The 25,476-nt window shown below is 38.8% G+C and overlaps 1 protein-coding gene across 1 annotated transcript in view; it reads right to left on the reverse strand.

Moving 5' to 3' along the window:
* LOC148125440 (uncharacterized) overlaps positions 1 to 25,070 on the reverse strand; it is a 192,972-nt gene extending 167,902 nt beyond the window's left edge. Inside the window, exons 1-2 of the mRNA XM_087936168.1 lie at positions 24,952 to 25,070; positions 23,407 to 23,640 (exon numbers count right to left, since the gene is read on the reverse strand). Of these exons, the coding sequence (XP_087792294.1) occupies positions 23,407 to 23,465 (59 nt within the window). The 5' untranslated portion in view covers positions 23,466 to 23,640; positions 24,952 to 25,070. The remainder of the gene's footprint in view (positions 1 to 23,406; positions 23,641 to 24,951) is intronic.
* Positions 25,071 to 25,476: the final 406 nt, after the last annotated feature.

The following is a 25,476-nucleotide window of genomic DNA, read 5'->3' on the forward strand; positions in this document are numbered from 1 at the left end:
CAAATACCTGCATATGATTGATTGGCAGATAAACTAGTCTTCCTTCTCTTCAATTAACCCTTGCTCTAGTGGCATTCATCACAAACTATAATGACATCAAAATGATGACATTAGTCATGATGATATATCAGCATTGCAATTACCTACTTGCATTGTGATGTCTGGCACAATTATCTGAGTCATGGCAGACAATGTATCACATACATGGTCATAATTCATTTCAACATGGATAATGATTCACTAACTATATGATTAATAAGCATTGTATACATGACCAACAATATATTGTCCTTGGAAATATAACCTGGGATATAGTAAATGCACATTTGACATAGAGATGTCAATACACACACACACACACACACACACACACACACACACACACATCTGTTTTTTACTTCCTTTACCCTTTTCAAGAATTTGGGCAGTGCTTTAACTGTTGAATAGTAAGACTATGCATACTTGCAGGGGGGGTTTTAGGATCATAGCACCAGGGTGTAACATAGCATTGTCTAACCTAAAACTTTTAAGGTTAAGCACTAGCCATTAGCTCACAGTGAAAAGAAAAAGGTCATGGAGTTACAGAATATCCTCCCAACTTAAAATCAGCCAAATTAGTGCAATATAATTTTATTGCTAAATTAGGTTATTTTTTTTAATATTCAGAAACATTTTAGAAATACATTTTCATTTATTTCATCTCACAGCTTTTTAAAGTTGATAGATATGTCTGTTATATATGATAGAGAACTGCAATTAATTAAAAACAGACACCAGTAACAACTGACTTTTTTTCACTCCCATAGAATTGCATGTTACATGAAAAACAAGCTATTATCATGACATACTAAGTCCCAAGAGTCCTCCTGAATTCCTCAATGATTATATCATTTCATAAAATCTATCATTTATGTTGAGTTGCTTTTGCAAAATCTGCAAACTGCTCTTTATTTTGTTTGTTTGTTTGTTTCTGATAATAATGGAGAACTATGCTGGCCAAGTGATGCTGTTCAGGTGCTGCCTCAATGCCTGGAGGCTATAAGGGCCTGGAACCGGGAGAAATGAGCTACAATTCAATCCCAGCAAGAGATTGTGTAGTTTGGGGTCACAGAACCAAGAAAGTTGATATCTTTGGCTTGACAAAGTAACAATCTCCCATTATATTTGATGCACAGTTTGGGAGTTCCCTTTTGGATTAATGGCCCTGCTGGAAGAGCAGGTAGAAGCTATGGCCCAGGGGACCTTTGCACAAATCCATCCTGTATGGCTATTGCATCCATTCCTGAACTGGGAAACCTTGCTTACAATCATTCATATTTTAGTCATTTCTCATTTGAATTAGTTCAATGCACCCCACACTGTTCAAAACCACCTGCGAGCTGCAAATGGTCCAGGATACAGCTGTATGTGTAGTTTTGGATGTCCTGTGGTTCACCCAAGTAGCATCATTGCTGTATACTATGCACTGGTTTCCAGTTACATTCTAAGTGCAATTCAAGATGTTGATTATTACCTTAAAAATCCTACATGATACAGGATAGGCTACTAGTGGTATACTAGGTTACAAAGGATGAAAATGCTATAGTTCCTCTCCTTTAAATGTTGTCATCTGATGGGACTTCAGAGGTGTGCCTTCTCAATAGCCACCCCATCCCTTTAGAACAAAGATCTTCAAACTTGGCAACTTTAAGACTTGTGGACTTCAACTCCCAGAATTCCTCAGCCAGCTGGGAGTTGAAGTCCACAAGTCTTAAAGTTGCCAAGTTTGGGGACCCCTGCTTTAGAACAGCCTCCCACCTGAAACCCAAAAGATTCCTACCCTTTTGGCCTTCCAGAGTGGGAATGAAAACCTGGCTCTTCTCTCAAGCGTTAGACTAAGGTGGGGCTTGAGCTGCAAGGATTGTTGGTCTGATACCTAAGGGCAGGGTACTTTGTTTTCATCACTTTTTGATGGATTTAGGCTGTTCTTTGGTAGATCGTATGAGATAGAAAGCCATAGAGATCCTGTAAATAAATAAATAAAGTACATGATTAAATGGATAATTGCTTTTTCCAAATGTTTAAATTAATGACAATGCTGGATAATATAATCAAACCATGAGAATGATAAAATGGATTTTCATGTTGCTAAAACTGTTTCCATAGCCAAGCATGGAAGCAAGAAACAGCTGTAACTTTTTACCTTTAAATCACAGTTGTCAAACTCACTGAGTCACATTTCCCATCATGTGAAGTTTCACAAGATTTTTTTCCCTTCTCAGAGCTGGGTGGACGTGGCCTGCTTTTGATGCAGCCGGCCCACAGGCTGCCAGTTTGTTTGTTTTTTTAATTTGTCAAGCAATTATAAGATAACAGGTATAAGTATAAACATACTGTAGTTATGAATACACGAAATGGATACATATAAGAAAAATAAAAAGAAACAATAGGACAGGGACACCCAGGGGTGGGATTCAAATTTTTTAACAACAGGTTATGTGGGTGTTGTTGTAGATTGAATAATGAGAGGCTAGACCAGGGCATTAAAGCAACAAGACTTTATTCAATGAATAAAGGACTGAACATGTCAGCGCTGCCGGGAGCAGGCTTCCAATGAACAGCGGCTGACCTGACCCTGCAGCTGGCTTTTATAGCCGGCTGCTGAGGCGAGTCAGCCAATGAGGAGCAGTCAACGCCCCTACAGTAAGAACGGACCTGGTTGGGAACTTTGGTAAGTTCCAGGGACATAACACCCCTTCCCCCCAGATGCGAACACGCATAGTCATTTAAATAAGCGGGTGGTCTGTGCTGGCGTCCCGAGCGCCGTAACTCGGGCGAGCTACCGGGTGACCCAGAGTTCGAAGACGCGGGTAGGGTTGGTGATGGAGTGTGGTCTTGCTCGGGGGCCTGCGTTGGTGCCGGTGTCGAGCTTCCGGTCTGCGATGCCGTGGTCCCATTAGGTGGCACGGGTGGCGGATCCACCGGGCAGTCTCGGTCTGTAACCCATTCTCCCGGCTCGGGTGGTGAAGGCGACAAATCCCTGGGATGGTCTCCGATGAGGGTCTGGTGTGGTACCTGGGAGCTGACCTGTGTCCATGGCCCCACACTGGCGAGGGTACCTTGGCGCTTCCTGAGCTGGTCCAGGTGCCTTCTCCAGATGCGGCCGTCTTCCAGCTGGACTCGGTACGACCTGGGACCGGTGATGGCCACGATCTCCCCTGGTATCCACAGTGGGTCTCCGGCGTAGTTCCTTGCAAAGACACGTTCCTGCAAGACAAAATCTCTGACCCCTGCCATTGAACCAAGAGGGGTGTCAGGGCAATAGTGAGGGTGTAGCCTATCCAACACAGTTCTTAGGCGCCTACCCATTAGGAGTTCAGCCGGTGACTTGTTGGTGACCGTGCATGGGGTTGAGTGTTGGCTCAATAAGAAGCGGGAGAGTCTGTGATGCCAGTCCTCTTTGTTGAATCTGGCTAGCGCTTCCTTCGTGGACCTAACGGCTCTCTCTGCCAATCCGTTGCTGGCAGGGTGGAAAGGTGCCGTGAGGATGTGTCGAATGCCAAGGTTGGTGGCGAAGCGGCTGAATTCCGTTGAGGCAAACTGGGGGCCATTGTCCGAGACTATAGTGTCCGGTAGACCGTGTGTCACGAATAGCCGGGTCAAGGCCTTAGTAACTCCTTGCGTGGTGGTGGTGGATAGTTGGGCCACATCGATCCACTTGGAGTATGAATCTACAACCACCAAGAAGGTTCTACCTTGTATTGGCCCGGCTAGGTCGATGTGAAGCCTAGACCATGGTGCGTTGGCGCTCTCCCACTTGGTGGGAGTGGTGACTGGAGGGGTTGGTCTGGATTCCTGACAGGGCTGGCAAGAGCTTACCCACTTGACGATGTCGTCGTCCAGGCCGGGCCACCAGACGTAACTTCGAGCTAATGCCTTCATCCGGACGATGCCCGGGTGTCCCTCGTGCAGTGCCTCTAGGACTGGCATGCGCAGTGCGGTCGGGATAACGACTCTGGTGCCCCACAACAGGCAGCCCTGTAAGCTAGATAGTTCCTGTTGACGGGTCTTAAAAGGTGTGAATTCGGTTTCAAGGTTAGTGCCCGGCCACCCCCTTCTCACCCAGTCCAGTACCTGGGCGATTGTTCTGTCAGCCTTAGATTTGGTGGCAATGTCGAGGGCGGTGACGGGAAGGTTGATCTCGGTGACATCGAAGATGGCATGGACAGGGGCTGGATCCTCAGCTGGAGCTGGCAGGGGGCAGCGGCTGAGGGCATCAGCGTGGCTCAAAGTTTTCCCTGGGCGGTGGATGAGTTTGTACGAGTATGCCGCCAGGAACAAGGTCTATCTCGTCATCCTGGGGGACAACACTTGGGGGTCTGCTTGTCTCCGGAAAGCAGACCCAGGAGAGGTTTATGGTCTGTGATGAGTTCAAGTCGTGGCCGAAAAGGAATTCATGAAATTTCTTTACCTGCGACTGCGGCTAAAGCCTCCTTATCAATTTGGCTGTAATTACGCTCTGTTGCTGAGAGTGTTCTGGAGAAGAAGGCGATTGGTGCCTCGGAGCCGTTGGATAGTCTGTGGCTTAATACAGCTCCAATCCCATAAGGGGACGCATCTGCTGCTAATACTAAGGGAAGTCGTGGGTCAAATTGTATGAGGACAGCGTCTGATGTGAGTAGCGATTTGACTGCGTGAAATGCGGTGTTTTCCTTGTGTCCCCAGTGCCATGGTGATTTTTTTATCTAAAAGCCTGTGTAAGGGCTCTGCTATTGAGGCTTTGTGAGGTAGAAACGATGCATAGAAATTTAATAATCCCAAAAAGGCTTGTAGCTCGGCTTTAGAGGTTGGAGTGGGTGCCTCATGGATTGCCTTGACTTTGGATTCTAGGGGATGGATGCCTGATGCATCAATTCTATAGCCTAGAAAGTCCACCTGTCTAGTGGCAATGGCACATTTTTCCTTTTTTAACTTGAGACCATGCTGTCTGAACCTGTCTAGCACTGCTCTGACTCTCTGGAAGAGTTGGGGTCTGTCCCTGGCCGAGACCAATATATCGTCGAAGTAGGGTACCACGCCAGGGAGGCCCTGTAGGATACGTTCCATCAGGGACTGAAATATGCCTGGGGCAACACTTACGCCAAATTGGAGACGCCTGCACCTGAATGCACCCCTGTGGGTTACAATGGTTTGTAATTCGGCTGTTTGGTTGTCAACAGGAAACTGTTGATACGCTTGCGACATGTCCAATTTGGCAAAAATGGTGCCAGGCTCAAAAGTGTGCAGTAAATGCTGAATGACCGGGACTGGGTAAGCGCTAACTTGTAGAAAGCGGTTAATTGTTGTTTTGTAATCAGAACAAATTCTCAGACTGCCATCCTTCTTAAGGGGTGTGACAATTGGTGTCTCCCATTTGGCGAAGTCTGTGGGTTCAATGACTCCTTGCTTTAACAGTTTGTCAAGTTCCGCGTCCAGCTTAGGCCGAATGGCGAATGGTACCCTACGTGGCTTCAGCCGCACAGGAACTGCTTGGGGGTCTACTGAAAATGAGATGGGGGTTCCGTTATAACACCCTAACTCATTGCTGAATACGTTGGAGTAGTCAGTGAATAAGGAGTCAGTGTCAGAGGCCGAGACAGCATGGACCCCTGTTACCTCAAGGCCGAGATAGGGGAACCAATCAAGCCCCAGGAGACTGGGGAGGTTGCCGTTAACTACCACTAGAGGCAGATGGCCTTTGAAAGCCTTAAAATTAACAAGGAACTTGCCTTTGCCAAGTACCGGGATGTCCTTCCCCTGGTAGTCCCTCAAGGTGAGTTGGCACTTCTGGAGCTGGTTTCTGGATAGTGTGGGCTGGATCTTCTTGAGTGTGTTCCACGAAATGATTGAGAGCGCTGACCCCGTGTCAACCTCCATGCGGCAAGGTTTACCTTCTAATAAAATGGAAAGTGTGATTTTACTGATAGAATGACAGGTGTGGTTAGCATGGAAACAAGTGCGACAATTTAGTACTTGCCTTTGCGAGCCAGGATGGGAAAAAGGCGGATACCTTGGTGCTGGATTGTGCGCAGCATGGCAGACTCTGGCGATGTGGCCTTTCTTGTGGCAATTGTTGCACGTGGCACTCTTGAATCTGCATGAGGCCCTCGCGTGAGGTCCGCCACAGGATAGGCACAAGGTGATGTGCTTGGGCGCCCCGCTGCTTTCCTGTCTGATTGCCGCCTGTGATTGCTTGGCTTGGGCGAGCCGGTGGACGTCTGTCTGATCGCTGGGGTCATCTTCGTTGATTACCACTTCCGAGTGGATGGTGGCACAGCTGGGCTTGGAGACTGGGCCTTGGATTTCTGCAGCTGACTGGGTTGCTAGTTCTGCAGCCAAGGCTTCCTCGACGGCCTGGGAGAGGTTGAGGTCCTTCCTGGCTAGCAGCCGCCTTTGGAGATGAAGGTCCTTGACCCCGCAGACGAGCTGGTCGAGGAGCATGTCATCTAAGTAGTCTCTGAACTCGCAGTGGAGGGCAGCAGTCCTCAGGGCGGCCATGTACTGGTTGATGGTTTCCCCTCCAATTTGCTTCCTCATCCGGAATGCGAAGTGTCTGGCGATCTGCGAAGGCTTGGGGGAGTAATGATTGGTGAGGGTCTCCAGCAACTCTGCCCAGGGCACACTCTTTAACTCACGTGGTGCGACGAGTGCTGTGGCGGTATCAAAGACTGTGGCTCCACAGTAGCTGAGGAAGTATGACTTCTTCCTGTGCTCTCCTGCATCAGCCAGGCCAATGGCATCGATGTAGTGGTTAAAGCGATTTTTGTACGACTCCCACTTCTCTTCATCCGGCTTGAACGGTGGGAAGGCTGGATTGGAATTCATGTTGTGACTTCAGTTGGTTTCAGGGCTGTAAATTCTCTCTGGGTAAACAACCCTGTGTGCTCCTTGGTGAGCGTGGCTGCTGTGGCTACAGCGCTTGCCAGACTAGTGCTTCAGCTCTGGAGAGGCTCCACAGAACCTCTCTCTCTCTCTGGGTTAACGAACGTGGCTTGCTGCAACGGCCGTTGGCAGCGTTTTGAATTTCGCGCCTGCGTGGGCGTCAGTGACTCGGAGTAACAGCACCGCGCTGTATTCCGGCAAGAAATTCAAATGACAGCCGTTTGAATTTCGCTCTTTTTGTGCTGAGCGCGCTGCGGCTCACGCAGCGCTTCACTTTAACGGCTGCGGCTCGCAGCTGCTTTCACTTTCCCTGTAGCTTGCTAACCGAGCGGCTACAGACGCTCCTTACTTTCGCTTTTGCTGGCCGAGCTCTCCAACGGCGCGGCTGCGGCTCAGCAATGGAGTGATTTCAGCTGTTGCTGCTTGCCTCTGGTAGCCATCCCATCCTCGTCGCCAGTGTTGTAGATTGAATAATGAGAGGCTAGACCAGGGCATTAAAGCAACAAGACTTTATTCAATGAATAAAGGACTGAACATGTCAGCGCTGCCGGGAGCAGGCTTCCAATGAACAGCGGCTGACCTGACCCTGCAGCTGGCTTTTATAGCCGGCTGCTGAGGCGAGTCAGCCAATGAGGAGCAGTCAACGCCCTTACAGTAAGAACGGACCTGGTTGGGAACTTTGGTAAGTTCCAGGGACATAACAGGTGTGGCTTAGTTGGTGGGCATGGCTTTATGGTCATGTTATTGGCTGGCTGTGGCCAACTGAATATCACTCACATCAAGGCACGAATCTCTTCACCTAGCCTCTCATGACTGTGGGGATGCTGCAACAGTCGTAAGTGTGAAAAATAGTCATAAGTCACCTTTGTCAGTGCCATTGTAACTTTGAATGGTCACTCCACACAAGCAAAGTACCAGCAAAGGAAGGGAAAAAAATTCCAGAGAAGTTCCTGAGATATGAAGTCTAGTCCTGCCAAGAATGTAATAAGGGTTAACGGAGGGGCAGGTTCTGTAAGCAACACCAGAATGTTTCTTTCCTGCCTTCCTTACAGGATTAGGCCAGTAATTTCTTCTAACAATTGGTTCTCCAAACTGCTTAGAATGTTAACAACCAGTTCTAGCGAATAGGTGCAAACCTGTAGAATCCCATCCCTGGGGACACCCCTGTTTGACACCCCTGCTTTAAATCATCATCAAATTTGCTGTAAACCATTGACATCTCTTTTTTAAAAAAAAAACATTGATATCTCTTTTTTAGGTACAGTATTTATATACCTGACTAATTAATAGGTAGGGAAGAATCAATTAAGCTTAATTTGTATCACTCTCTTGCATGCCCACTCCATTTCCATGTTAATCTCTAATTCTGGAGAATTTTTTTAGCATAGGCGTATATAAGTATATGTTTTTTTCTAAATTTCTTTGGTATCATATTAAATTATTTGTCCTAAAACTTTTGTTTTAAAAATGTGCTATGGTATATGAAGATGAGAGATGCATCACAATATCTGGAAAAATGAAAAATCCAAAAATAAATAAAGTTCTTGTTCATGTTTTATTCTAATAGAAATGGATCAGATTAATTCACATTGGAATTCTCAAATTTCAAGCAACTAGTAATTGCTTCTAACAACATTTGGGATATTAGCAATCTCCAACCTTTCCGGTTTGTGGACCAGGCTGGTGGTGGGAGAGCGCGGATGGTCCCATGCTAGCCGCAGGTGACCGCATATACATGCAGCTCCATTTGCACAAGCAGCAAGCACATGCACCTGCTACTCACACAAATGGGCCTGCGCACAGGCACTTGCCTGCTGGTTCTACAACTTGGCTCTAAACGGGCCATGGCCCAGTGTTTGGGGATCCTATTATAACCAAATTAATATTTTGTTGCCATTTCAGTTTGATTTTCCTCTTCTTATTCATTTCATCCATGCTCCATCGCATTTGTATAAACTCTAGTCCTGCTCTATTAGGATTCATTCTGCTGTAATTCTACCACCATTGCCCTCATGCAGGGATGTCAAACTTGCAGCATCACATTGTCATCGTATGACGTATCACACTTTCCCCCCTTTGCTAAATCAGGGGTGGGTGTAGCCTGCATGTGATGCATCCAGCCTGTAGGCCATGAGTTTGATACCCCTGCCTAATGTAATTCTTACATTAACTCCTAAAATAGTACTATGATGTGGCCTGTGTTAAGAAGCAATTAATTGCCCCTGATAGTAGCAAAACAAACAATTGTCCCATCGGTACAAAGCAGTTTGGTTACTTGCTTAGTCTACCTCTATTTCTAGCACATTTCTTTTAAATATGGAGCACTTCCAATATCACAGTAGGCATTTTTTAATATAAGGACAAGCATGCAATGCAGTTAGAATCACACTGCATTATGTTATGGATCCAAGGTCTTGCCACTTGTCAAGAAAGTCAGGTCTCTGCTGAAAGACAAAGTTAATATGTTGGAATAAAATGCCGTCCCACAGCTGTTTGGGAATTATTTTCTCAATAGAACTTTCTAATTAGCGAGGGGTTTTTTTCAGTCTATTCTCAACAGATGAAACAGACAGAAAGCAAAAGACAAACACCTGCTCTCAAAGCTTTGGCTGGAGCAAAAGGAGATGGGGATTTAATGGCTGACATGCATAGAAAGTAGTTAAACATAGGGAAAATGTCATATCCAGCCAGCTGTCAGGATGAAGTAACTTTTTTCAGAGACTTCATGGAGATTCTTTTCACCAGCTGACATTCCAGACAGTTAACCACATTACTGAGGGAAAAAATGGACTTGTTCAAGTGTTGTTAAAACGTTATTTTACAAAATATGCCCTCAATTCTACAAGAAAAAAGGGATTAATATAAATCAAGAAGGTTATTTAAAACAGTTGATGATTAATAGCTATTCATTCATTTTACTGATTGCTATTTGTCACTTTACAATAAAAAACTAAAACAATACTATACTGGAACGTAAATCAAATTTGAATAGTCTCAGGGCTTCACATTGCATTCCTAGCTAAAAAGGATTGTTCCCATAACAAGAAATGGTTACTTATGAGTAAGTGATTTAGATGACAAAGGCATTGATTATTCTTCCTCAATTCATGTTTTTTATTGAAAATTAAATGGTCAGAAAAATGAAATCTGAGAATCAATTATAATTTTTAAAATATAAATACATTCAGCATTGTGAATTAGGTAGGAAATATAGTGCCTTTCCAGATGAGACAACTAGTATCACACACACAAAAAGATTGAATTAAGTCAACTTTTCTACATTGTAATTGTTTTATTAACTTATACTGAGAAATTGATATTTATCTGCTCCCAAAAGCAATCTAAGAAATTCGTCCTATTTTCTTTGATTAAGCAAACACTCCCCCTTACCCCAGAAATACAGCTATTTTTGTTTTTCATTTTTTAGTCTTTGTATTGTACATTTTAATACCATTTTGGAGAACATGTCAAGACATACTTCGATGAAGCACTATCCCTGACTTCATTCAATTAATGGAACATATCTGATCTAGATTTTATCTGATCCAGTCCCTAGGCTCTATTTCCAGATGAAATAGATTTCTTTTTAATTTGTCAGTACTAGCATGCTCAGCTTCTTCAGAATCAAGACCCATTCAAAAAGAAGAGAGGCATCACCAAGGAAAAGTCTAAAAAAGAAATCTTACCGTCTTGTATAATGTCAAAAAGCCTTCCAGTTCTAACTAAAGTTCATTTATTTCGGTAATGCAACTTAAAAAGTTAAACTAATATATGAGATAGACTCATTACATGCAAAGCAAGATAGTTCAAGCCATGATTTGTCATAATTGTGATGATGATGGCTTATAGCTCATGAAAACCCCAAATCCACAATCTCCAGAAAATTAGAATATTACATGCAATCAATAAAACAAGGATTGTACATAAAACAATATCGGACCTCTGAAAAGTATAAGTATGCATATGTACTCAGTACTTGGTTTGGGCCCCTTTTGCAGCAATTACTGCCTCAATGTGGCCTGGCATGGAAGCTGTGAGCCTATGGAACTGCTGAGGTGTTATGGAAGACCAGGATGCTTCAGTAGTGGCCTTCAGCTCTTCTGCATTGTTCGGTCTCATGTCTCTCATCTTTCTCTTGGCAATGCCCCATAGATTCTCTATGGGGTTCAGGTCAGGCAAGTTTGCTGGCCAATCAAGCACAGTAATCCCACGGTTATTGAACCAGGTTTTGGTGTTTTTGGCAGTGTGGGCAGGTGCCAAGTCCTGCTAGAAAATGAAGTCAGCATCCCCATAAAGCTCATCTGCAGAAGGAAGCATGGAGTGCTCCAAAATCTCCTGGTAGATGGCTGCATTGTCCCTGGACTTAATGAAGCACAGTAGACCAACACCAGCAGATGACATATCTCCCCAAATTAACACAAACTGTGGAAACTTTGCACTGGACTTCAAGCATCTTGCAGTGTGTGCCTCCCCATTCTTCCTCTAGACTCTGGGTCCTTGGTTTCCAAATGGTTTCCAAAAGTTGCTCTCATCAGAAAAGAGGACTTTGGGCCACTGAGCAACAGACCAATTCTGTTTGGTAAGACGCTTCTGACATTGTTGTTCAGGAGCAGCTTGACAAGAGGAATAGAACATTTGAAGCCCATGTCCAGGATCCGTCTCTGTGTGATGGCTCTTCATGCACTGATTCCAGCCTCAGTCCACTCCTCGTGACAGTCCCCAACACTTTTGAATGGCCTTTTTCTGACAATCCTCTCCAGGCTGCAGTCATCCCTGCTGCTTGTGCACCTTTTTCTTCCACACTTTTCCTTTCCACATAACTTTCTATCAATGTGCTTTGATACAGCACTTTGAGAACATGCAACTTCTTTTGCAATTACCTTCTGAGGCTTTCCCTCATTGTGGAGGGTGCCAATGATGGTTTTCTGCACAACTGTCAGGTCAGCAGTCTTTCCCATGATTGTGATTCCTACCGAACCAGACAGAGACCATTTAAAGGCTCAGGAACCCTTTGCAGGTGTTATGGCTTAATTAGCTGATTAGAGTGGGACACTTTGAGCCTAGAATATTGAACCTTCTGGCATTGTTCACAATATTCTAATTTTCTGAGATTGTGGTTTTGAGGTTTTCATGAACTGTAGGCCATAATCATCTCAATTATAACACATAATGGCTTGAACTATCTTGCTTTTCATGTAATGAGTCTATCTCATATATTAGGTTCATCTTTTAAGTTGCATTACTGAAATAAATGAACTTTTGCACGATATTCTAATTTTCCGAGTTTCATCTGTATATGTTGCAGAGGCACATTTTTACTGCAGTTAGATGTTTCTAAAACAGGGCTGTCAAACTCCTGGCCTATGGGCCAGATGCTCATTCTCTGGCCATGCCCATGCCTGGTTTAGCAAAGGAGAGGTGGAAATCCTGATATGTCCCATAACGCCACCATGATGACGTGAGTTTGACACCCCTGCTCCAAAGAGAAGCACTTTATAAACCAAAGTTTAAAGTCAAAAAACCTCACAAACATATCAGAAATAATCCAGAGACCTGCCAGGCCCTTCAACCCTACTCCACCCACTCCTTTCTTTGCATAAATAATTTTGTGATAACCAATAATTGTAAATCCTTATGGTGTACCTCCTATTGGCTTTTTCAATTTTTTAAAAGTCTTAATATTAAACTTAATATTAACTTTAACTTAATATTAAATTAGTATTCAACAGACAAAAATTATCTTAAAAACACAGGGTGCTTTTTCCAAAAAATGTTTGGTTAGTATTTTTTTCTTCTTTTGTTTGTGTTTTTAGTTTTAAACCTAATAATATTAAAGTAGAGAAAGCCACTTTAATCCACAAGATTGCAAGTTTAAAGATGTAAAAGATAAATATAGTATAGGCTGTGCTAATATCTTCATTGAACAATTTGTAATTACAGAGCTGCTGCAGTCAATAAATACGATCTTTCTTCTCCTTTTCATTTCTCCTTTCTATTCATTGGCAAGAAAAATAAAAAAGTTGGATTCCATAGATTAGCAAGAAAGAATTTTAAAAAGTAGTTGAGGTCTGGGAACAAAGTTTCTTTTTGCCCAGGAATAGTTTGAAAACACAAAAACAAACCCAAAACAATAAGAAAGTAGAATTAAATTTAAGTATGTCTCTATCAGCTTACAAAATATTTGGCAAGAAATCGTAACATTACAAATAAGGGAAACTGAAACTTTACTACATAGAAGAGGTACAGATTGGGGCGATTGCAATAGTTTTTAATTGATTGTCTATTTTTCATATTGAAGGATAGCCAATATTTCAGAGAGAATAATTAAGTTTTCAACTCATAGAGGAAGTTAAATTTTATAAAGGGTTTGAAAGAAAGCCCCAGAAATTGGAGAAATGCACTAGACACTATATATTGTGAAAAATTCTCATATTGTAATAAGCCAGAAGCTCAGTAGTCTTTAGCTAGGTCATTTTGTTTTTAGAATCATGGAAGAAAGCAAGTCTTTTTTAAAGCTTGAAACACCTGGGTATTTACTGTTGTTTATAAAAATCCATAGAGGGCTTATACAGTTCACACTTCTCCACTGAAGAAGTTTTTCTTTTCAATGGTAATCATTTTAACTCTTTTATGCTAGTTCTGCAATATGATGTAATAAAGAACCTCATCTGTGATTTGTCTGATTTATTTGTAGAACTTCCAGTAAGTTGCCAGTAAGTAATGTCAAGTGCCATCTTTCAGAGAAGTATATGTTTCCCAATTTTTTTCTTTGACTTGAAAAAAGATCCAAAATCTATTAAATGGATTGAAAATGGAAATAGGAGGATGCAGCCATCAATTTATTTCAGATCATATTTTTTTCCAGCATTTCCACATTGATTTTGTAAGAAATAGATAACAGTAGTACATAAATCTGTACCCTCAATATGACAGGCAGGCATCAGGTACTGAATATGAAATGTACACAAGTGAATCATTTTGTACCAAGACTGACTCATTCTTCAAATAGAATTAAGACACTTAAAACTGCTGATGGACTTCATCTTTAGAAGTGTTCTTAACAAAATTACTGATAGACTTCCAAGAAACAACTTAATCTTTCTCTGAACCCTCTAATCCGTATAGATATTTGATATTTGTTAAGCTCTTCTGCCAAAACTCTTGCCTTCAGCTCTGTTCTAGTTTTGTGAATTTAGAAAAGCAAAACCACAACACACATACATGCAAACACATTGTCCAATTTCTAAAAATAAAAGGTTTGCAACAGTGTAGGCAATTTATTATAGATGTTCTTGAAAAAAGCTGTTTAAAAGTAATATAGGTTCAGAAAAAGAATTCAAATGCTAAAAAAGAAAACAGAACAAGAAGGCCAACAGACTAAATTTGAAATAAAAATCAAGGTAATGTAACTTAAAATAGATATGTGTTGCATAGCTGAATACTTTTTGTCACTAAAATATATGAAGAATTCCTTGCAGAGTGAATAGTCAGAAAGCATGCTGGATGTTCAATCTTATTAGGAGATTTAAAGTAATGTTACATGTTTCTCTGAATTTGTGATCAGAAAAAAACAGCATTTTTGTGAATATATTTCTATTTATCTATGGTGATAAATTATCTATGTCCATATCCCTAAATTACCTACTTACTATAATTTTTAATGAGTAACTCTACTTTCTAATAATTCTGTACTTGAAATATAAAATAATTTGATCCAGTCCAAGTGGGTGAGCTTTAAATTTAAAACGCTACATTATAAATGCTTACTAAAGGACAAACTATCTAAAACTTCCCAACTTGAAATATACCTAAATAAAATGGCTTATCACATTATGAAAAATAGGCCAATGTTATCTCAGCATAAACAAAACAGACAGTATTGCTTTAATCTCCATGAATGCCCAGAAAATATTTGTAAAATTATACACTATTTCTTTGGTAGCCTTCAGACAAAGATGCTTATTATAGAGGCATAATCAGATATAAACATATCAAGTACAGATTAAATCCTAGGCACATATTCTTGCTTTTAGGAATTAATGTTGCAGCAGATGGAATGAGAGAAAAGGTTTTAGCAGGAGAGCTAATAGACCTGTCAAAGACAATCTGAAGAAGTAAAACCAACAATCTTGGTTGATGACATCTGACAGAATTGAAACCAAGTACATGGATTTACATTAGAGAAGAATTTGTCCTAATGCCTGATGCTTAGCTGCAATTATTATATAATTCCTAACCTTGATTTATAAGGTTTATTTTAAAAAAACCATAAATCTACAGCACTACTTGAAATACATCAAAATAATACTGTGAATCAGTTTGGGTCTCAGAATATACGTAAAAGAGCTTTTTCATCCATCTGGATTATAAAGGAGGATGCTAGTTTTCTTATCTCAAAGTATAACTGAAAGAACTAGCATCTAAATCACCAGGCACTGCAATCCCCATTGCACTTCTTGGCTCTGATTTCTTTAGTTTCTTTGAGGACATAAATAACTTATCTAAGTATGAGGAAGTTTGGCTGCCTGTGGAAGCTTATCAATTTTAGTTTTATGGACTGTTTGCTGATAGAAACAAGAGAAATCTACCCTCCCTTGATAGGGAACTTTCAAAAGGCCTTGGAATGTATTCTCTGGAATTTTTGGTATCTGAAAGTGTCAAGAGAGCAGGGTTTTTTTCTTCTCAGATGTCACAGTGTGACTCAAATTAGAGCCATCTGCTTTGCATTCAACTTTCTAGGGCCATCCTTCACTTTTTACATACTTCCTGTTGCTGACAGCACAGTTCCTCCTTATTTCATTCCACACGAGCACTTTTGCTCATCCAAAAGATTGCAAGAGGCTTGCATTCTTTTCCCTTTGGAAAATTCTTCCTTCTTTGTCTTCTTTCTGATTATTTATTTAAATATTTATTTTTATTTCTTTATTTATTTTGTCAAGCAATTATAAGATAATAGGTATAAGAATAAACATAGTTATGAATACATGAAATGGATACATATAAGAAAAAAAAAAACAATAGGACCGGGACGGTAGGCACGTTGGTGCGCTTATGCACCCCCTACCTCTTAGGAAAGGGGTGAGGTCAATAGTAGAAAGTCTAAGGTTAAAGTTTTTGGGGTTTGGAGAAGAAACCACAGAGCCAGGTAGAGTATTCCAAACAATGACCACTCTGTTGCTGAAGTCGTATTTCCTGCAATCAAGTTTGGTGCGGTTAACCTTGAGTTTGTATCTATTGTGTACTCTTGTATTGCTATGGTTGAAGCTGAAGTATTCATTGACAGGTAGGACATTGCAATGTATAATTTTATATACTATACTTAGATCGGACCGAAGGTGGTGTAGTTCTAGGTTTTCTAGATCTAGAATTTGAAATCTGGTGGCATAAGATATTCTGCAACGAGTAGAGAAGTAGAGAACTCTTCTTGTGAATATTTCTGGACTTTCTCAACTTTCCTACCTGATCTTTGGAATATTTGTTTTAGTTATCTCATTGCCATTCCCTCATCATAAACTAGATATATATGTCATCTGATTGACTTGCCTTTTCAACAAATAAATGCCAATTGTGTTTGGTGCGCAGTAAAGGTTTTGCAAGAACTGGAGCATTCCATGGTAGCCAATTCACTTCAATTTCTGTTTGAAAACCCTCTGCCTGAGACCATAGCTTAGCCCAGAGCATCATACTAGTTATTCCCACATCAAATAAAAGGAAAAAAGGAAAACAGCTGTTATATATTAACCAACAATCATTTTTGTGTGTAAGAGAGGCATACATAAGCAGGGAAGTCTTTACTGCTTTTACCAAAGAGTAGTTCTGGCAGTTTAATATTTCCATTTCAGTTTGTTCACACATGTGTACTATCCACAGTACACCACAAACTAGCTTTGCACCAGCTGACTAGCAGTATTTGGGAGATGTAAGGTTATCTAGGCTTTCTTGTGCTGAACCTTACCTGATAGGGAATGCTGCTAAGTTTTCCCACTGGAAGGATATCTATTTATCTACTTGCATTTTTACATGCTTTTGAACTGCTAGGTGGGCAGGAGCTAGGGGCAAAGGACAGGAGCTCACTCTGTCACATGGTGCCATGGGCTCAAACTACCAAAGTGCCGACAATCTCTGGCCAACAAATCCAGCATCTTTAAGCTGCTGAGCCATTCTGGCCTGCTAGGTCGCCCACTTGTGGCTGATGTGAAGGCCATGATAATCTAGAATAAATAATTATCCCATCCTGCTAGAGTATATTCTGGTGCAGAAAGTACACCATGCTAACATCCTGGAAGGTAGGAAAATATTTTGTAGGAAATGTTGGTTCAGAGTAGGGAGCCCTATTGGCAACTCATGACAGCTCATAATTCTGAAACATTGCAGAACTGGATGGACACCAGCACTCTGTAAATAATGAGTAGATACTTTACCTACCAAATTCAGTGGCCCACACCAGAACTGCTAAGGAGAAAAGATTATTACGGCCCATCAATTTCAAAGTCAAAAATTAATTGGAATAGGATTTACAATAGCAGTTCTCCTCTTCACATCCTGCCAACTGTAATATGAAAACAGTTGACACTTCACTAATTATAGAACTGATGACATTTGGGGGACTGGAATTTGCATAATCTAAGCACTGCCTTCAAAGGCCATTTTGATTGAGCTACATTTTAAAGTGCCAGATGGAAGTTTTAAAATGCAATAGACTTGTAATGAATTAGTATATTCTTGAAAGAAGTCCTATCAGTTAAATTTCACCACCCTATCTTTAGAAAATGGAAAACATTTTCCTTTTTTTTCAGTTAGGCTGTTATGTAAGATTTATCTCCTTCTCCCCTCCAGGGGCATCTACTACTACTACTAGTAGTACTACTACTATTATTATTATTATTATTATTATTATTATTATTATTATTATTATTATTATCATCATCATCATCATTATTATTTAACATTAGCATTAGAATTAGCATTATTAGCATTATTATTAGCATTGGCATTGCTAGTATTAACATTATTATTAAATTTGATATTATTTACTTTCCTTCTTTCTGAATGTCAGTTTTTTCACTTCAAAATGTAAATCAGTTTCAAAGACATTTGAATCACAGAATAATTTTGCCTTTTCAATGTATCAAAAAACTTAAATGCCACCTTACTCTCAATGACTCTGAGGACTCAAAATAATCCAACAATAGAAATACAATACAGAGTGGAGGCTATCTGTTTGTGGGGTAACTTCATTCCAGATGGCAGGCATTGCTCAAGAGAAGGTACATTTCTTTCCTAACATGTCCTAAGAGATGACATTTTTTAACTGAAGTTGGTGCTCCAGTCCTGTGGAATTGAATTAGCTGGGTAGTTCTTCAGACAACTAGGCTCTATGCCATTTAGCGCTTTGTATATAACAACCAGTTCCTTGAGTCACACCCAGAAACAAACCAGAAACAAGTGCAGTTTGTGAAGCTGAGGTGTTATATCCCATTACTGCTCATGTTGCTGAATTCTGCACTAATTGAAGCTTCTGGTGATCTTCAAAATCAGTCCCATGCAGAGAGTATTACAGTAGTCAAGCTGTTGGTGACTAGAGATTAAGTGACTACTGAAGAGAATACAAAACTAGGAAAGAGCACAACTGTGCACCAGACAAAATTGTACAGAGACCTTTTGAGTCAGAGCTGACATTTGCTTTTCAAGCAGGACTTGGGAATTCAAGAAGGCCCCTAGATTTCACAGCAAACTTTGAGTCAGTGTTGGCTCTTAATAACTGCTTGGCCAATCCCAAAGTCCCCCAGCTAGGATGACATGAATTCTCAGAATCTCCAGGTGTCTAGCCAATAATATTGCCTGCATAGAGCTATCAGATAAGATTATATGATAATATTAATATTAGTATATATTGATATTATAATAAAATTCATATTCTAGTAATATAATTCAATGGGAATCGTCACTCTGTGACTTTTTCATAGGAACTCTCAAATGCTATCTGTCCACATGAAAATTGTTTTTGTTATGAAATGGTATTGATCCATTTTCAGCATGTTTGTCTGCTGAATAGGTTTTCTAACAGTAAAAATGTTTAATTTTTTTAACCCTCAGAATTTTTTATGCAAAACACAGATTAGATTTAGCTCAGTATCCTTATGAAGTCAGCTATATTAATTCAGTAGGCTAATTACACATGAAACTTAGAGGAAGGAAAATATATAAATGCAGTGCTAATAGAGACTTTATAAGTGGTAAGGTAAGGAAATTAAAAATTGCTGAACCTGTTAACAAAGGTCAGTGCAATAACAGATAGAATTATGCAATGTAAGAGGACTCAATTATGTTCATGCATGAATCACAACTTTTTATTTCCTGATTTTTAAGCTTGGAATCTCTGACATATCACTCCATGATCATCACAGAATAATAAAAAAGCAAATAAACAGATTGTTTTTGTCAGACATGAAGTGGCAGGTCTCCAGTCAGGAAAAAATATTTACAATAAATCATGAACACCCTTTGGAAGGGAAATACCAGAGTTATAAAAATATTCTTTCTAAACAAAAAAAGGTGTTATTTTCAACCAGGAAATTTTCACCTGCAGATTTTACTAGTTTTCTATAACGCTTGCTGCATTGTGCCTGTTCAAAAACAAAATGAACATTTTTGGATTTTACCTAGGAAAGAAGCATCAAAATATATTTTACTTACATCTTGTTTACGAATGTTATTTAAGAAGTATTTTGTCCTTTTTATTAGGTCTTGCATTCTAGAACTGTCTGAGATACAGATATAGCATGTATTATTTTGGATTCTCGGCACATGAAAAAGAGTAATATTGGCATCCTTTCCTTGTATGTTTACCAATTTATCAGATATGATTTACTGCCTTACCAACTGATTATTTGAAAAACATTTTTTTTCAGTATCCAATTTCATGAGACACCATACACACACACACACACACACACACACACACACACACACACACACACACATATATATATATATATATATATATATATATATATATATATATATATATATATATCTTAAGTTTTCATGGTACTTACATGTATGGCATTGACTTTGTTCGGGTATTTTCCCATGTCATTGTAGTTGTGCTTTTAAAGTTGTAGCAATGTTTTGGCAGAATCTCATGCTCACGAAGAATCTCATGAAGCCTGATGATGGCAGATGAGATTCTGCCGTAACGTTGCTACAACTTTAAAAGCACAACTACAATGACGTGGGAAAATACCCGAACAAAGCCGAATGCCATACACACACACACACACACACACACACACACACATACACTAGCAAGATAAATCATATAAGTAGCATAGCTGAATTATATGATTAATATTGCAGAATCAAAAATAACCATTAGAACACTGTTGAACTGGACCATGTTTTGCCTAAATTTATTATTATTATTGATTAAATGAGAATGTATAATCATTTAGATCTATGTTAAAAAATATAACCTAATGAGTTATATTCCTTTTTTCTTGTTTTTGTTTTGTTCCTTGGCTTTTTTATTTAGAGTGTTAAATCCTTTAATAATCAAACTTCACTGATTGGTGATGTTCATTTAAGGAATGTTTTTTTCTTCTTTCTGTCACCAGTTGATCCACTTAAATACAATAAAATGGTTCTTCAGTCCATATTTACTTCAGATTGTATACTTATGGATAAGTGACAACTTCAAGTATAAATATTTAAAATCTTCATTTTTTATACTTTATATGGCTTTTAATAATAAAGCAATATTTTTGTACATTACATCTTTCTTGAGGAACTTGTTATTTTTGGCAAACTCCAATCAAACGCTATTTTAGTTTAATGCCACAGTTTGTAGCAAGGGCAAGTAGCAACCTGTAAATATACAAAATAGGCCTACATATTTGCAATGTGATTATTTCATCTCCAAGTTCTCTGGTGACTTTTGCAAATTTAGTTTCCTCTTCTTCAAGTGTGAACATGCCCATTCAGCTGTTGTTTTCACATTAGTTTGCCCCCACCCCCCTTTATTGACTGACTGTTTTTGTTAGACTGATCTTTCACCATGTTTCCTTAGGCTTAGATTGAATGTTTTGCAGGGAGACATGTGCCTACTTGACATGACTTTGTTTTGTAACTTCCATTGATTCATGACTTTTGGAAATTATTATCTTAAATCAGAAAGACCTTTAAATCTAGACCTCAACACAAGCTTCTCTCTCTCCTGAGACATCTCCAAAACAAGCAAGGGCAATATTTAATTTGAATTGAAGAAAAGGATTGAAGTAGAAATAAATGTAGAAGTTGCATGCATGTTATATCAAAACAAAATAATATACTGGCAGAACCAATTTATAAAACTATGTAGGCTCAGATCCATTTCACATCCAAATGGAAAATCATTTGGGAAGTGTAATCTGAAAATCTGGAGGGGTGAGGAAGGAAAAAGGTACAGAAAATCTTTGACAAGAAAAACCACATATTTTTCCATGCAAGTTATTGGGAATTTATCTCACCTTGAAGGCAACTTTGATCTGTTCATATAAAAAAAGATTATTACTGATTAAAATTATAACACATAGGATAATAGTACCTCTACAAATAATACCGGTTGTAACTAAATGGGTATTTCTTAAATTATTCAAATCTCGGTGTCAGTATCAGTTTCTAAAAAAGAGCACAAATATTTCCAAATGCTTAAATTTCTGTTTTGTTTACAATACTATACATACTCTTAAGCTTAAACGTTTTGTACTTTACATTTAGATCTTGGTTATTTGATTATTTTTTTCCAACTAGTTATATACTGTATAATTAATTATTAATATTTTAGATTTATATGCCATCCAACTCCTAGCTACTCCTAGCATTTTACAAATTAGTGAAAAAAATATTAGGACAAGAAAACAGTACAAAACAAAAAAGAACAACATATGGACATATTCTTACTTATACTTGAACTCTGTTGGTACAGGCACATGGTATATTACACCCATCTATTGCTCTAATAATTTAGGGTTGAACTTTGTAATCAATTTTGGAAAATTTCACTATTCCAAATTAACATTTCCTCTCCTAGGAAGAATCACCTATCCTGACCCTCACTCTTTTGAAGAAAATGTGCAGCAAGAGTTTAAATACCACCAGAGAGTGCTACCACTATCATAGCAGTCAAACCATTAGTAAGGGATCACTACTAAGAATCCTGCAATTTTTCCCTTCAAGATGAAAGTCAGAATAAAGAAATAATCTGTTTCAAAGCTTTCAAAATAATGTGGGATGTGCTATGAAATTTCACTGCTTTTCAGATGAATATTAAAAGCATCTCACAAATCTAAAAGTAGTTCCTAACATTATTTGGAAACCTTCAAGGTCAAGTCAGTATAATTTCTGATATACAGAAAGGTGGCTAGAACAAAATTCAGGTGGGAAAACCTGGAAAGGAAGATGATATCTTTACAATTTAGTGAAGTTTCTTCTTACCAAACAAAATTTTCCCATCACATTTATACAAAATAATCAGGAGGCAACAAGTGAATATGAATTCTTGTGCTGGATTCCTAATGATAGCCCTTGTTGCCCTGATGCAGTATTCCAAATTACACACCCCACTTGTATCACTTTTCAGTGATTGTGATGTGGAGCTGTTATCAGAGAATATCAGTGACTTATAGACTGTATATCATGGCAGTGGTATATTTGATGAGCTGCCATCTAGATATAGTCTTTCAACCTTGGGGACAACAACTGGAGCACAATTAGGTTGATACGTAACATGTTTTGATACGTTACCTTGCAGATAACCATTGGAAGAGTAAATGTTTGTTCAATAGTAGTAAAGCCCTTCAACTTTTCTAGTCCCTTCAAAGATCCCTTCAACTTTTCTAGTCAATCTAATTGTAGATACACCTCTGTAAATTTGGTTTTCATTTGGAATATTACATACAGTATATTATTTACAATCATATAGAATCCTTATATCTGCATTTTTTGCCAATATATATAAAGTTTACAAATAAACATTACGCTTGATCATTAAAGTACTTGAATTTTGTACTTGAAGGTGTTCAAAGGTAAAAATCAGCATTCCTTAGACAACATTCCTTAATCGAAATAACTCAAAGCATGCCGATCCTGATTGACTGGATTGGACAGTAGAAATAATTGAGGAGGGGGGGATTCCTAAGGTAATACAGTCCCAAGCCATAAAGGGCTTTAAAGGTGACAACCAGAGTCTTGAAATACCCTGGAAACACAATGGCAACCAATACTGCTCATGGCCCTGCTCCAAGATCTGTTCCCAAAACTGACTGGATCCAAGTGGCTTTATCTGTCAAATTATTAGTATAATCTCACAGAAGCTACTATCCTGAGTCGTTAACTGATGTTACATCAAAACCCAGCTGGGCATTTCTCAGAAAGAAGAAACTTCCTTTTCCCTAACTAGATTTCAGTAATGTATGCCATGTTGGTTCTCTCATCCATAATCAAATCATGGCCTTATTACATACCTACCTGGCAGCAGTAATATTGTTTAACAATTGTTCTTCAATGGGTGTCTGTCTGTGATTCATTAAATACCGAGAAGGTTATATGTTGTATTCACTTGTCTCCTCATTGTGATGTTCTGGAATATGTCCCAAACGTCTGAAAATCCATTAAAATGGAGATCAAAAACAACCAATCTTGACACATTATGCCTTATAATTGTTTTTGAAGCCACTTCCTTTTACTGTACAAAATTCTTTCCTGTATGATAAGACACAGACCTCCAGTTAGGAAGCAGTTTATTGCATCAAACACACTGAAACAATATTAGCATGGAAAAGCTTGTTCACATTACTAACATCTGTAATAGTTATGGCTACCAGATTTGAGCTACAAAAATTTGAATGACCATTCAGTGGTAGCAGTTGGATACATTAAAAGCTTACATGTCATTTAGTCATTGACCAGATTTTTTGTGTTTGCACATACCCATTCAAAAACACACCCACACAATTCAATACAAAGCTGTTAGTCTAAGAGGTTTTGGGGAACCTCTTTTCAATTTGTCTTTCTTTTTTCTTCTTCTCATAGGTGTATTCTCCAGACTAAAAGTCTAAATTTCAATATGAGATCAGCTAGCATTTTTGAAATTTCGATGACTGGCAACATGAAAGTTAATAATTATTTTTTTTCAATTAACTGATACATTTCAGTGTTGCTATTTATTAACACAATTTATGTCCTTTTTAGTATCTAATTTTAAATATGAAAATGGTTGTGTAATAGTGTTAGAAAGTAAGTTAGTACATGGTTTATCTTTATAGTTATTTTTTTCACTTCCAGAAGAAATACTTTCTGGCCAATTTAATAGAATCTTTTACAGCTAAAGCAGATGGTAAAGGTGATAACAGAAGGCTCTCAAGTTGTCTAGCTTATCTGAATGCATCTATTATTTAAAAAAAAAACAATTCCAAAAAGACCCACATCATCCAAGACATGATTATTTGTAAATAATAGCTTTAAAAATGTTAAAGTAAGTTTCATTGGGAAGGCAACAAACAATGCAAATAGAGAAGGCTACATTATAGAAAATAAACTAATAAATGCTTTTCTAGTTTTAGATTAGTGTTATCTAATGAATTAATAATTGAATGCATGCCACAGAAAACACCTGCTGCAGAGATTTTTCAAAGGACTGCAATAGTTTATAGTTATATTCCATTCCTGCTGCAGTGAGGATTTACATTTTTAAAAGCCCATATATTTCAAATACAATTATACATTTTGCTGTATATTAAATCTTTTTTCAACAATATTGCTTCTAGATTCTAAATTTGCCATGAAATGTAAATGAAGTTAAAATTAATTGAATATATTTAGAATCTTTGTACTAAAAGTTATAGCATTTATGGAAAGTTAAATCATACTTCATTGAATTCACTTGGTCAAAAGGGTAAAATAATAATCTTATCTCATGGAGAATCATTGCCTCCTCAAATCCAAACTCTTCTTAAATTTACAGCCAAGAATTCCTTGATTTCTTTTGTGCCAAAGTAAAAGACAATAACTCACCTTTATTGCAATGAGGATCTGCATCGTATTTAAGTGAGGAATTGCTTTCCTAATCCTTCTAGCAGTGACAAAGTCCAGGTGGACTTGAATAGCCATCTCAGTGTCAAGATGGGAGACAGACTTCTTCAGTTTCACAATTGATCTGTTGATAAATGGGAAAATATCAGAGATTGAGCTATTAAAGTGAGTGATGTAGGAGTCAGAAAGTTAAATAAAATAGCCTTCAGAGTTTTAAGGAAGTCTCAAAGAACAAGTTACATTAGTGTCCTGAATCATAGAGTGAATCATAGAGCAATAATTTTTAACATGAGGTATATTGAGCAATGTATTTCAAATGGATTTGAAGTGTGTGTGTGTGTGTGTGTGTGTGTGTGTGTGTGTGTGTGTGTGCAAATAAGGTGTGCAAAATTCAAGACCCCTTACTCCTGTGGGTTTGAAATTTGGGTAAGTTGTAATCACTTCAGCATTGCCATACCTTTCAATTACACTTCCTAGAACTTATAGGTTTGATTAACAATGACTGGC

This window comes from Pseudonaja textilis, chromosome 6, assembly GCF_049901715.1.
Source record: "Pseudonaja textilis isolate UNSWEBS1 chromosome 6, rPseTex1.2, whole genome shotgun sequence".
NCBI lineage: Eukaryota > Metazoa > Chordata > Lepidosauria > Squamata > Elapidae > Pseudonaja > Pseudonaja textilis.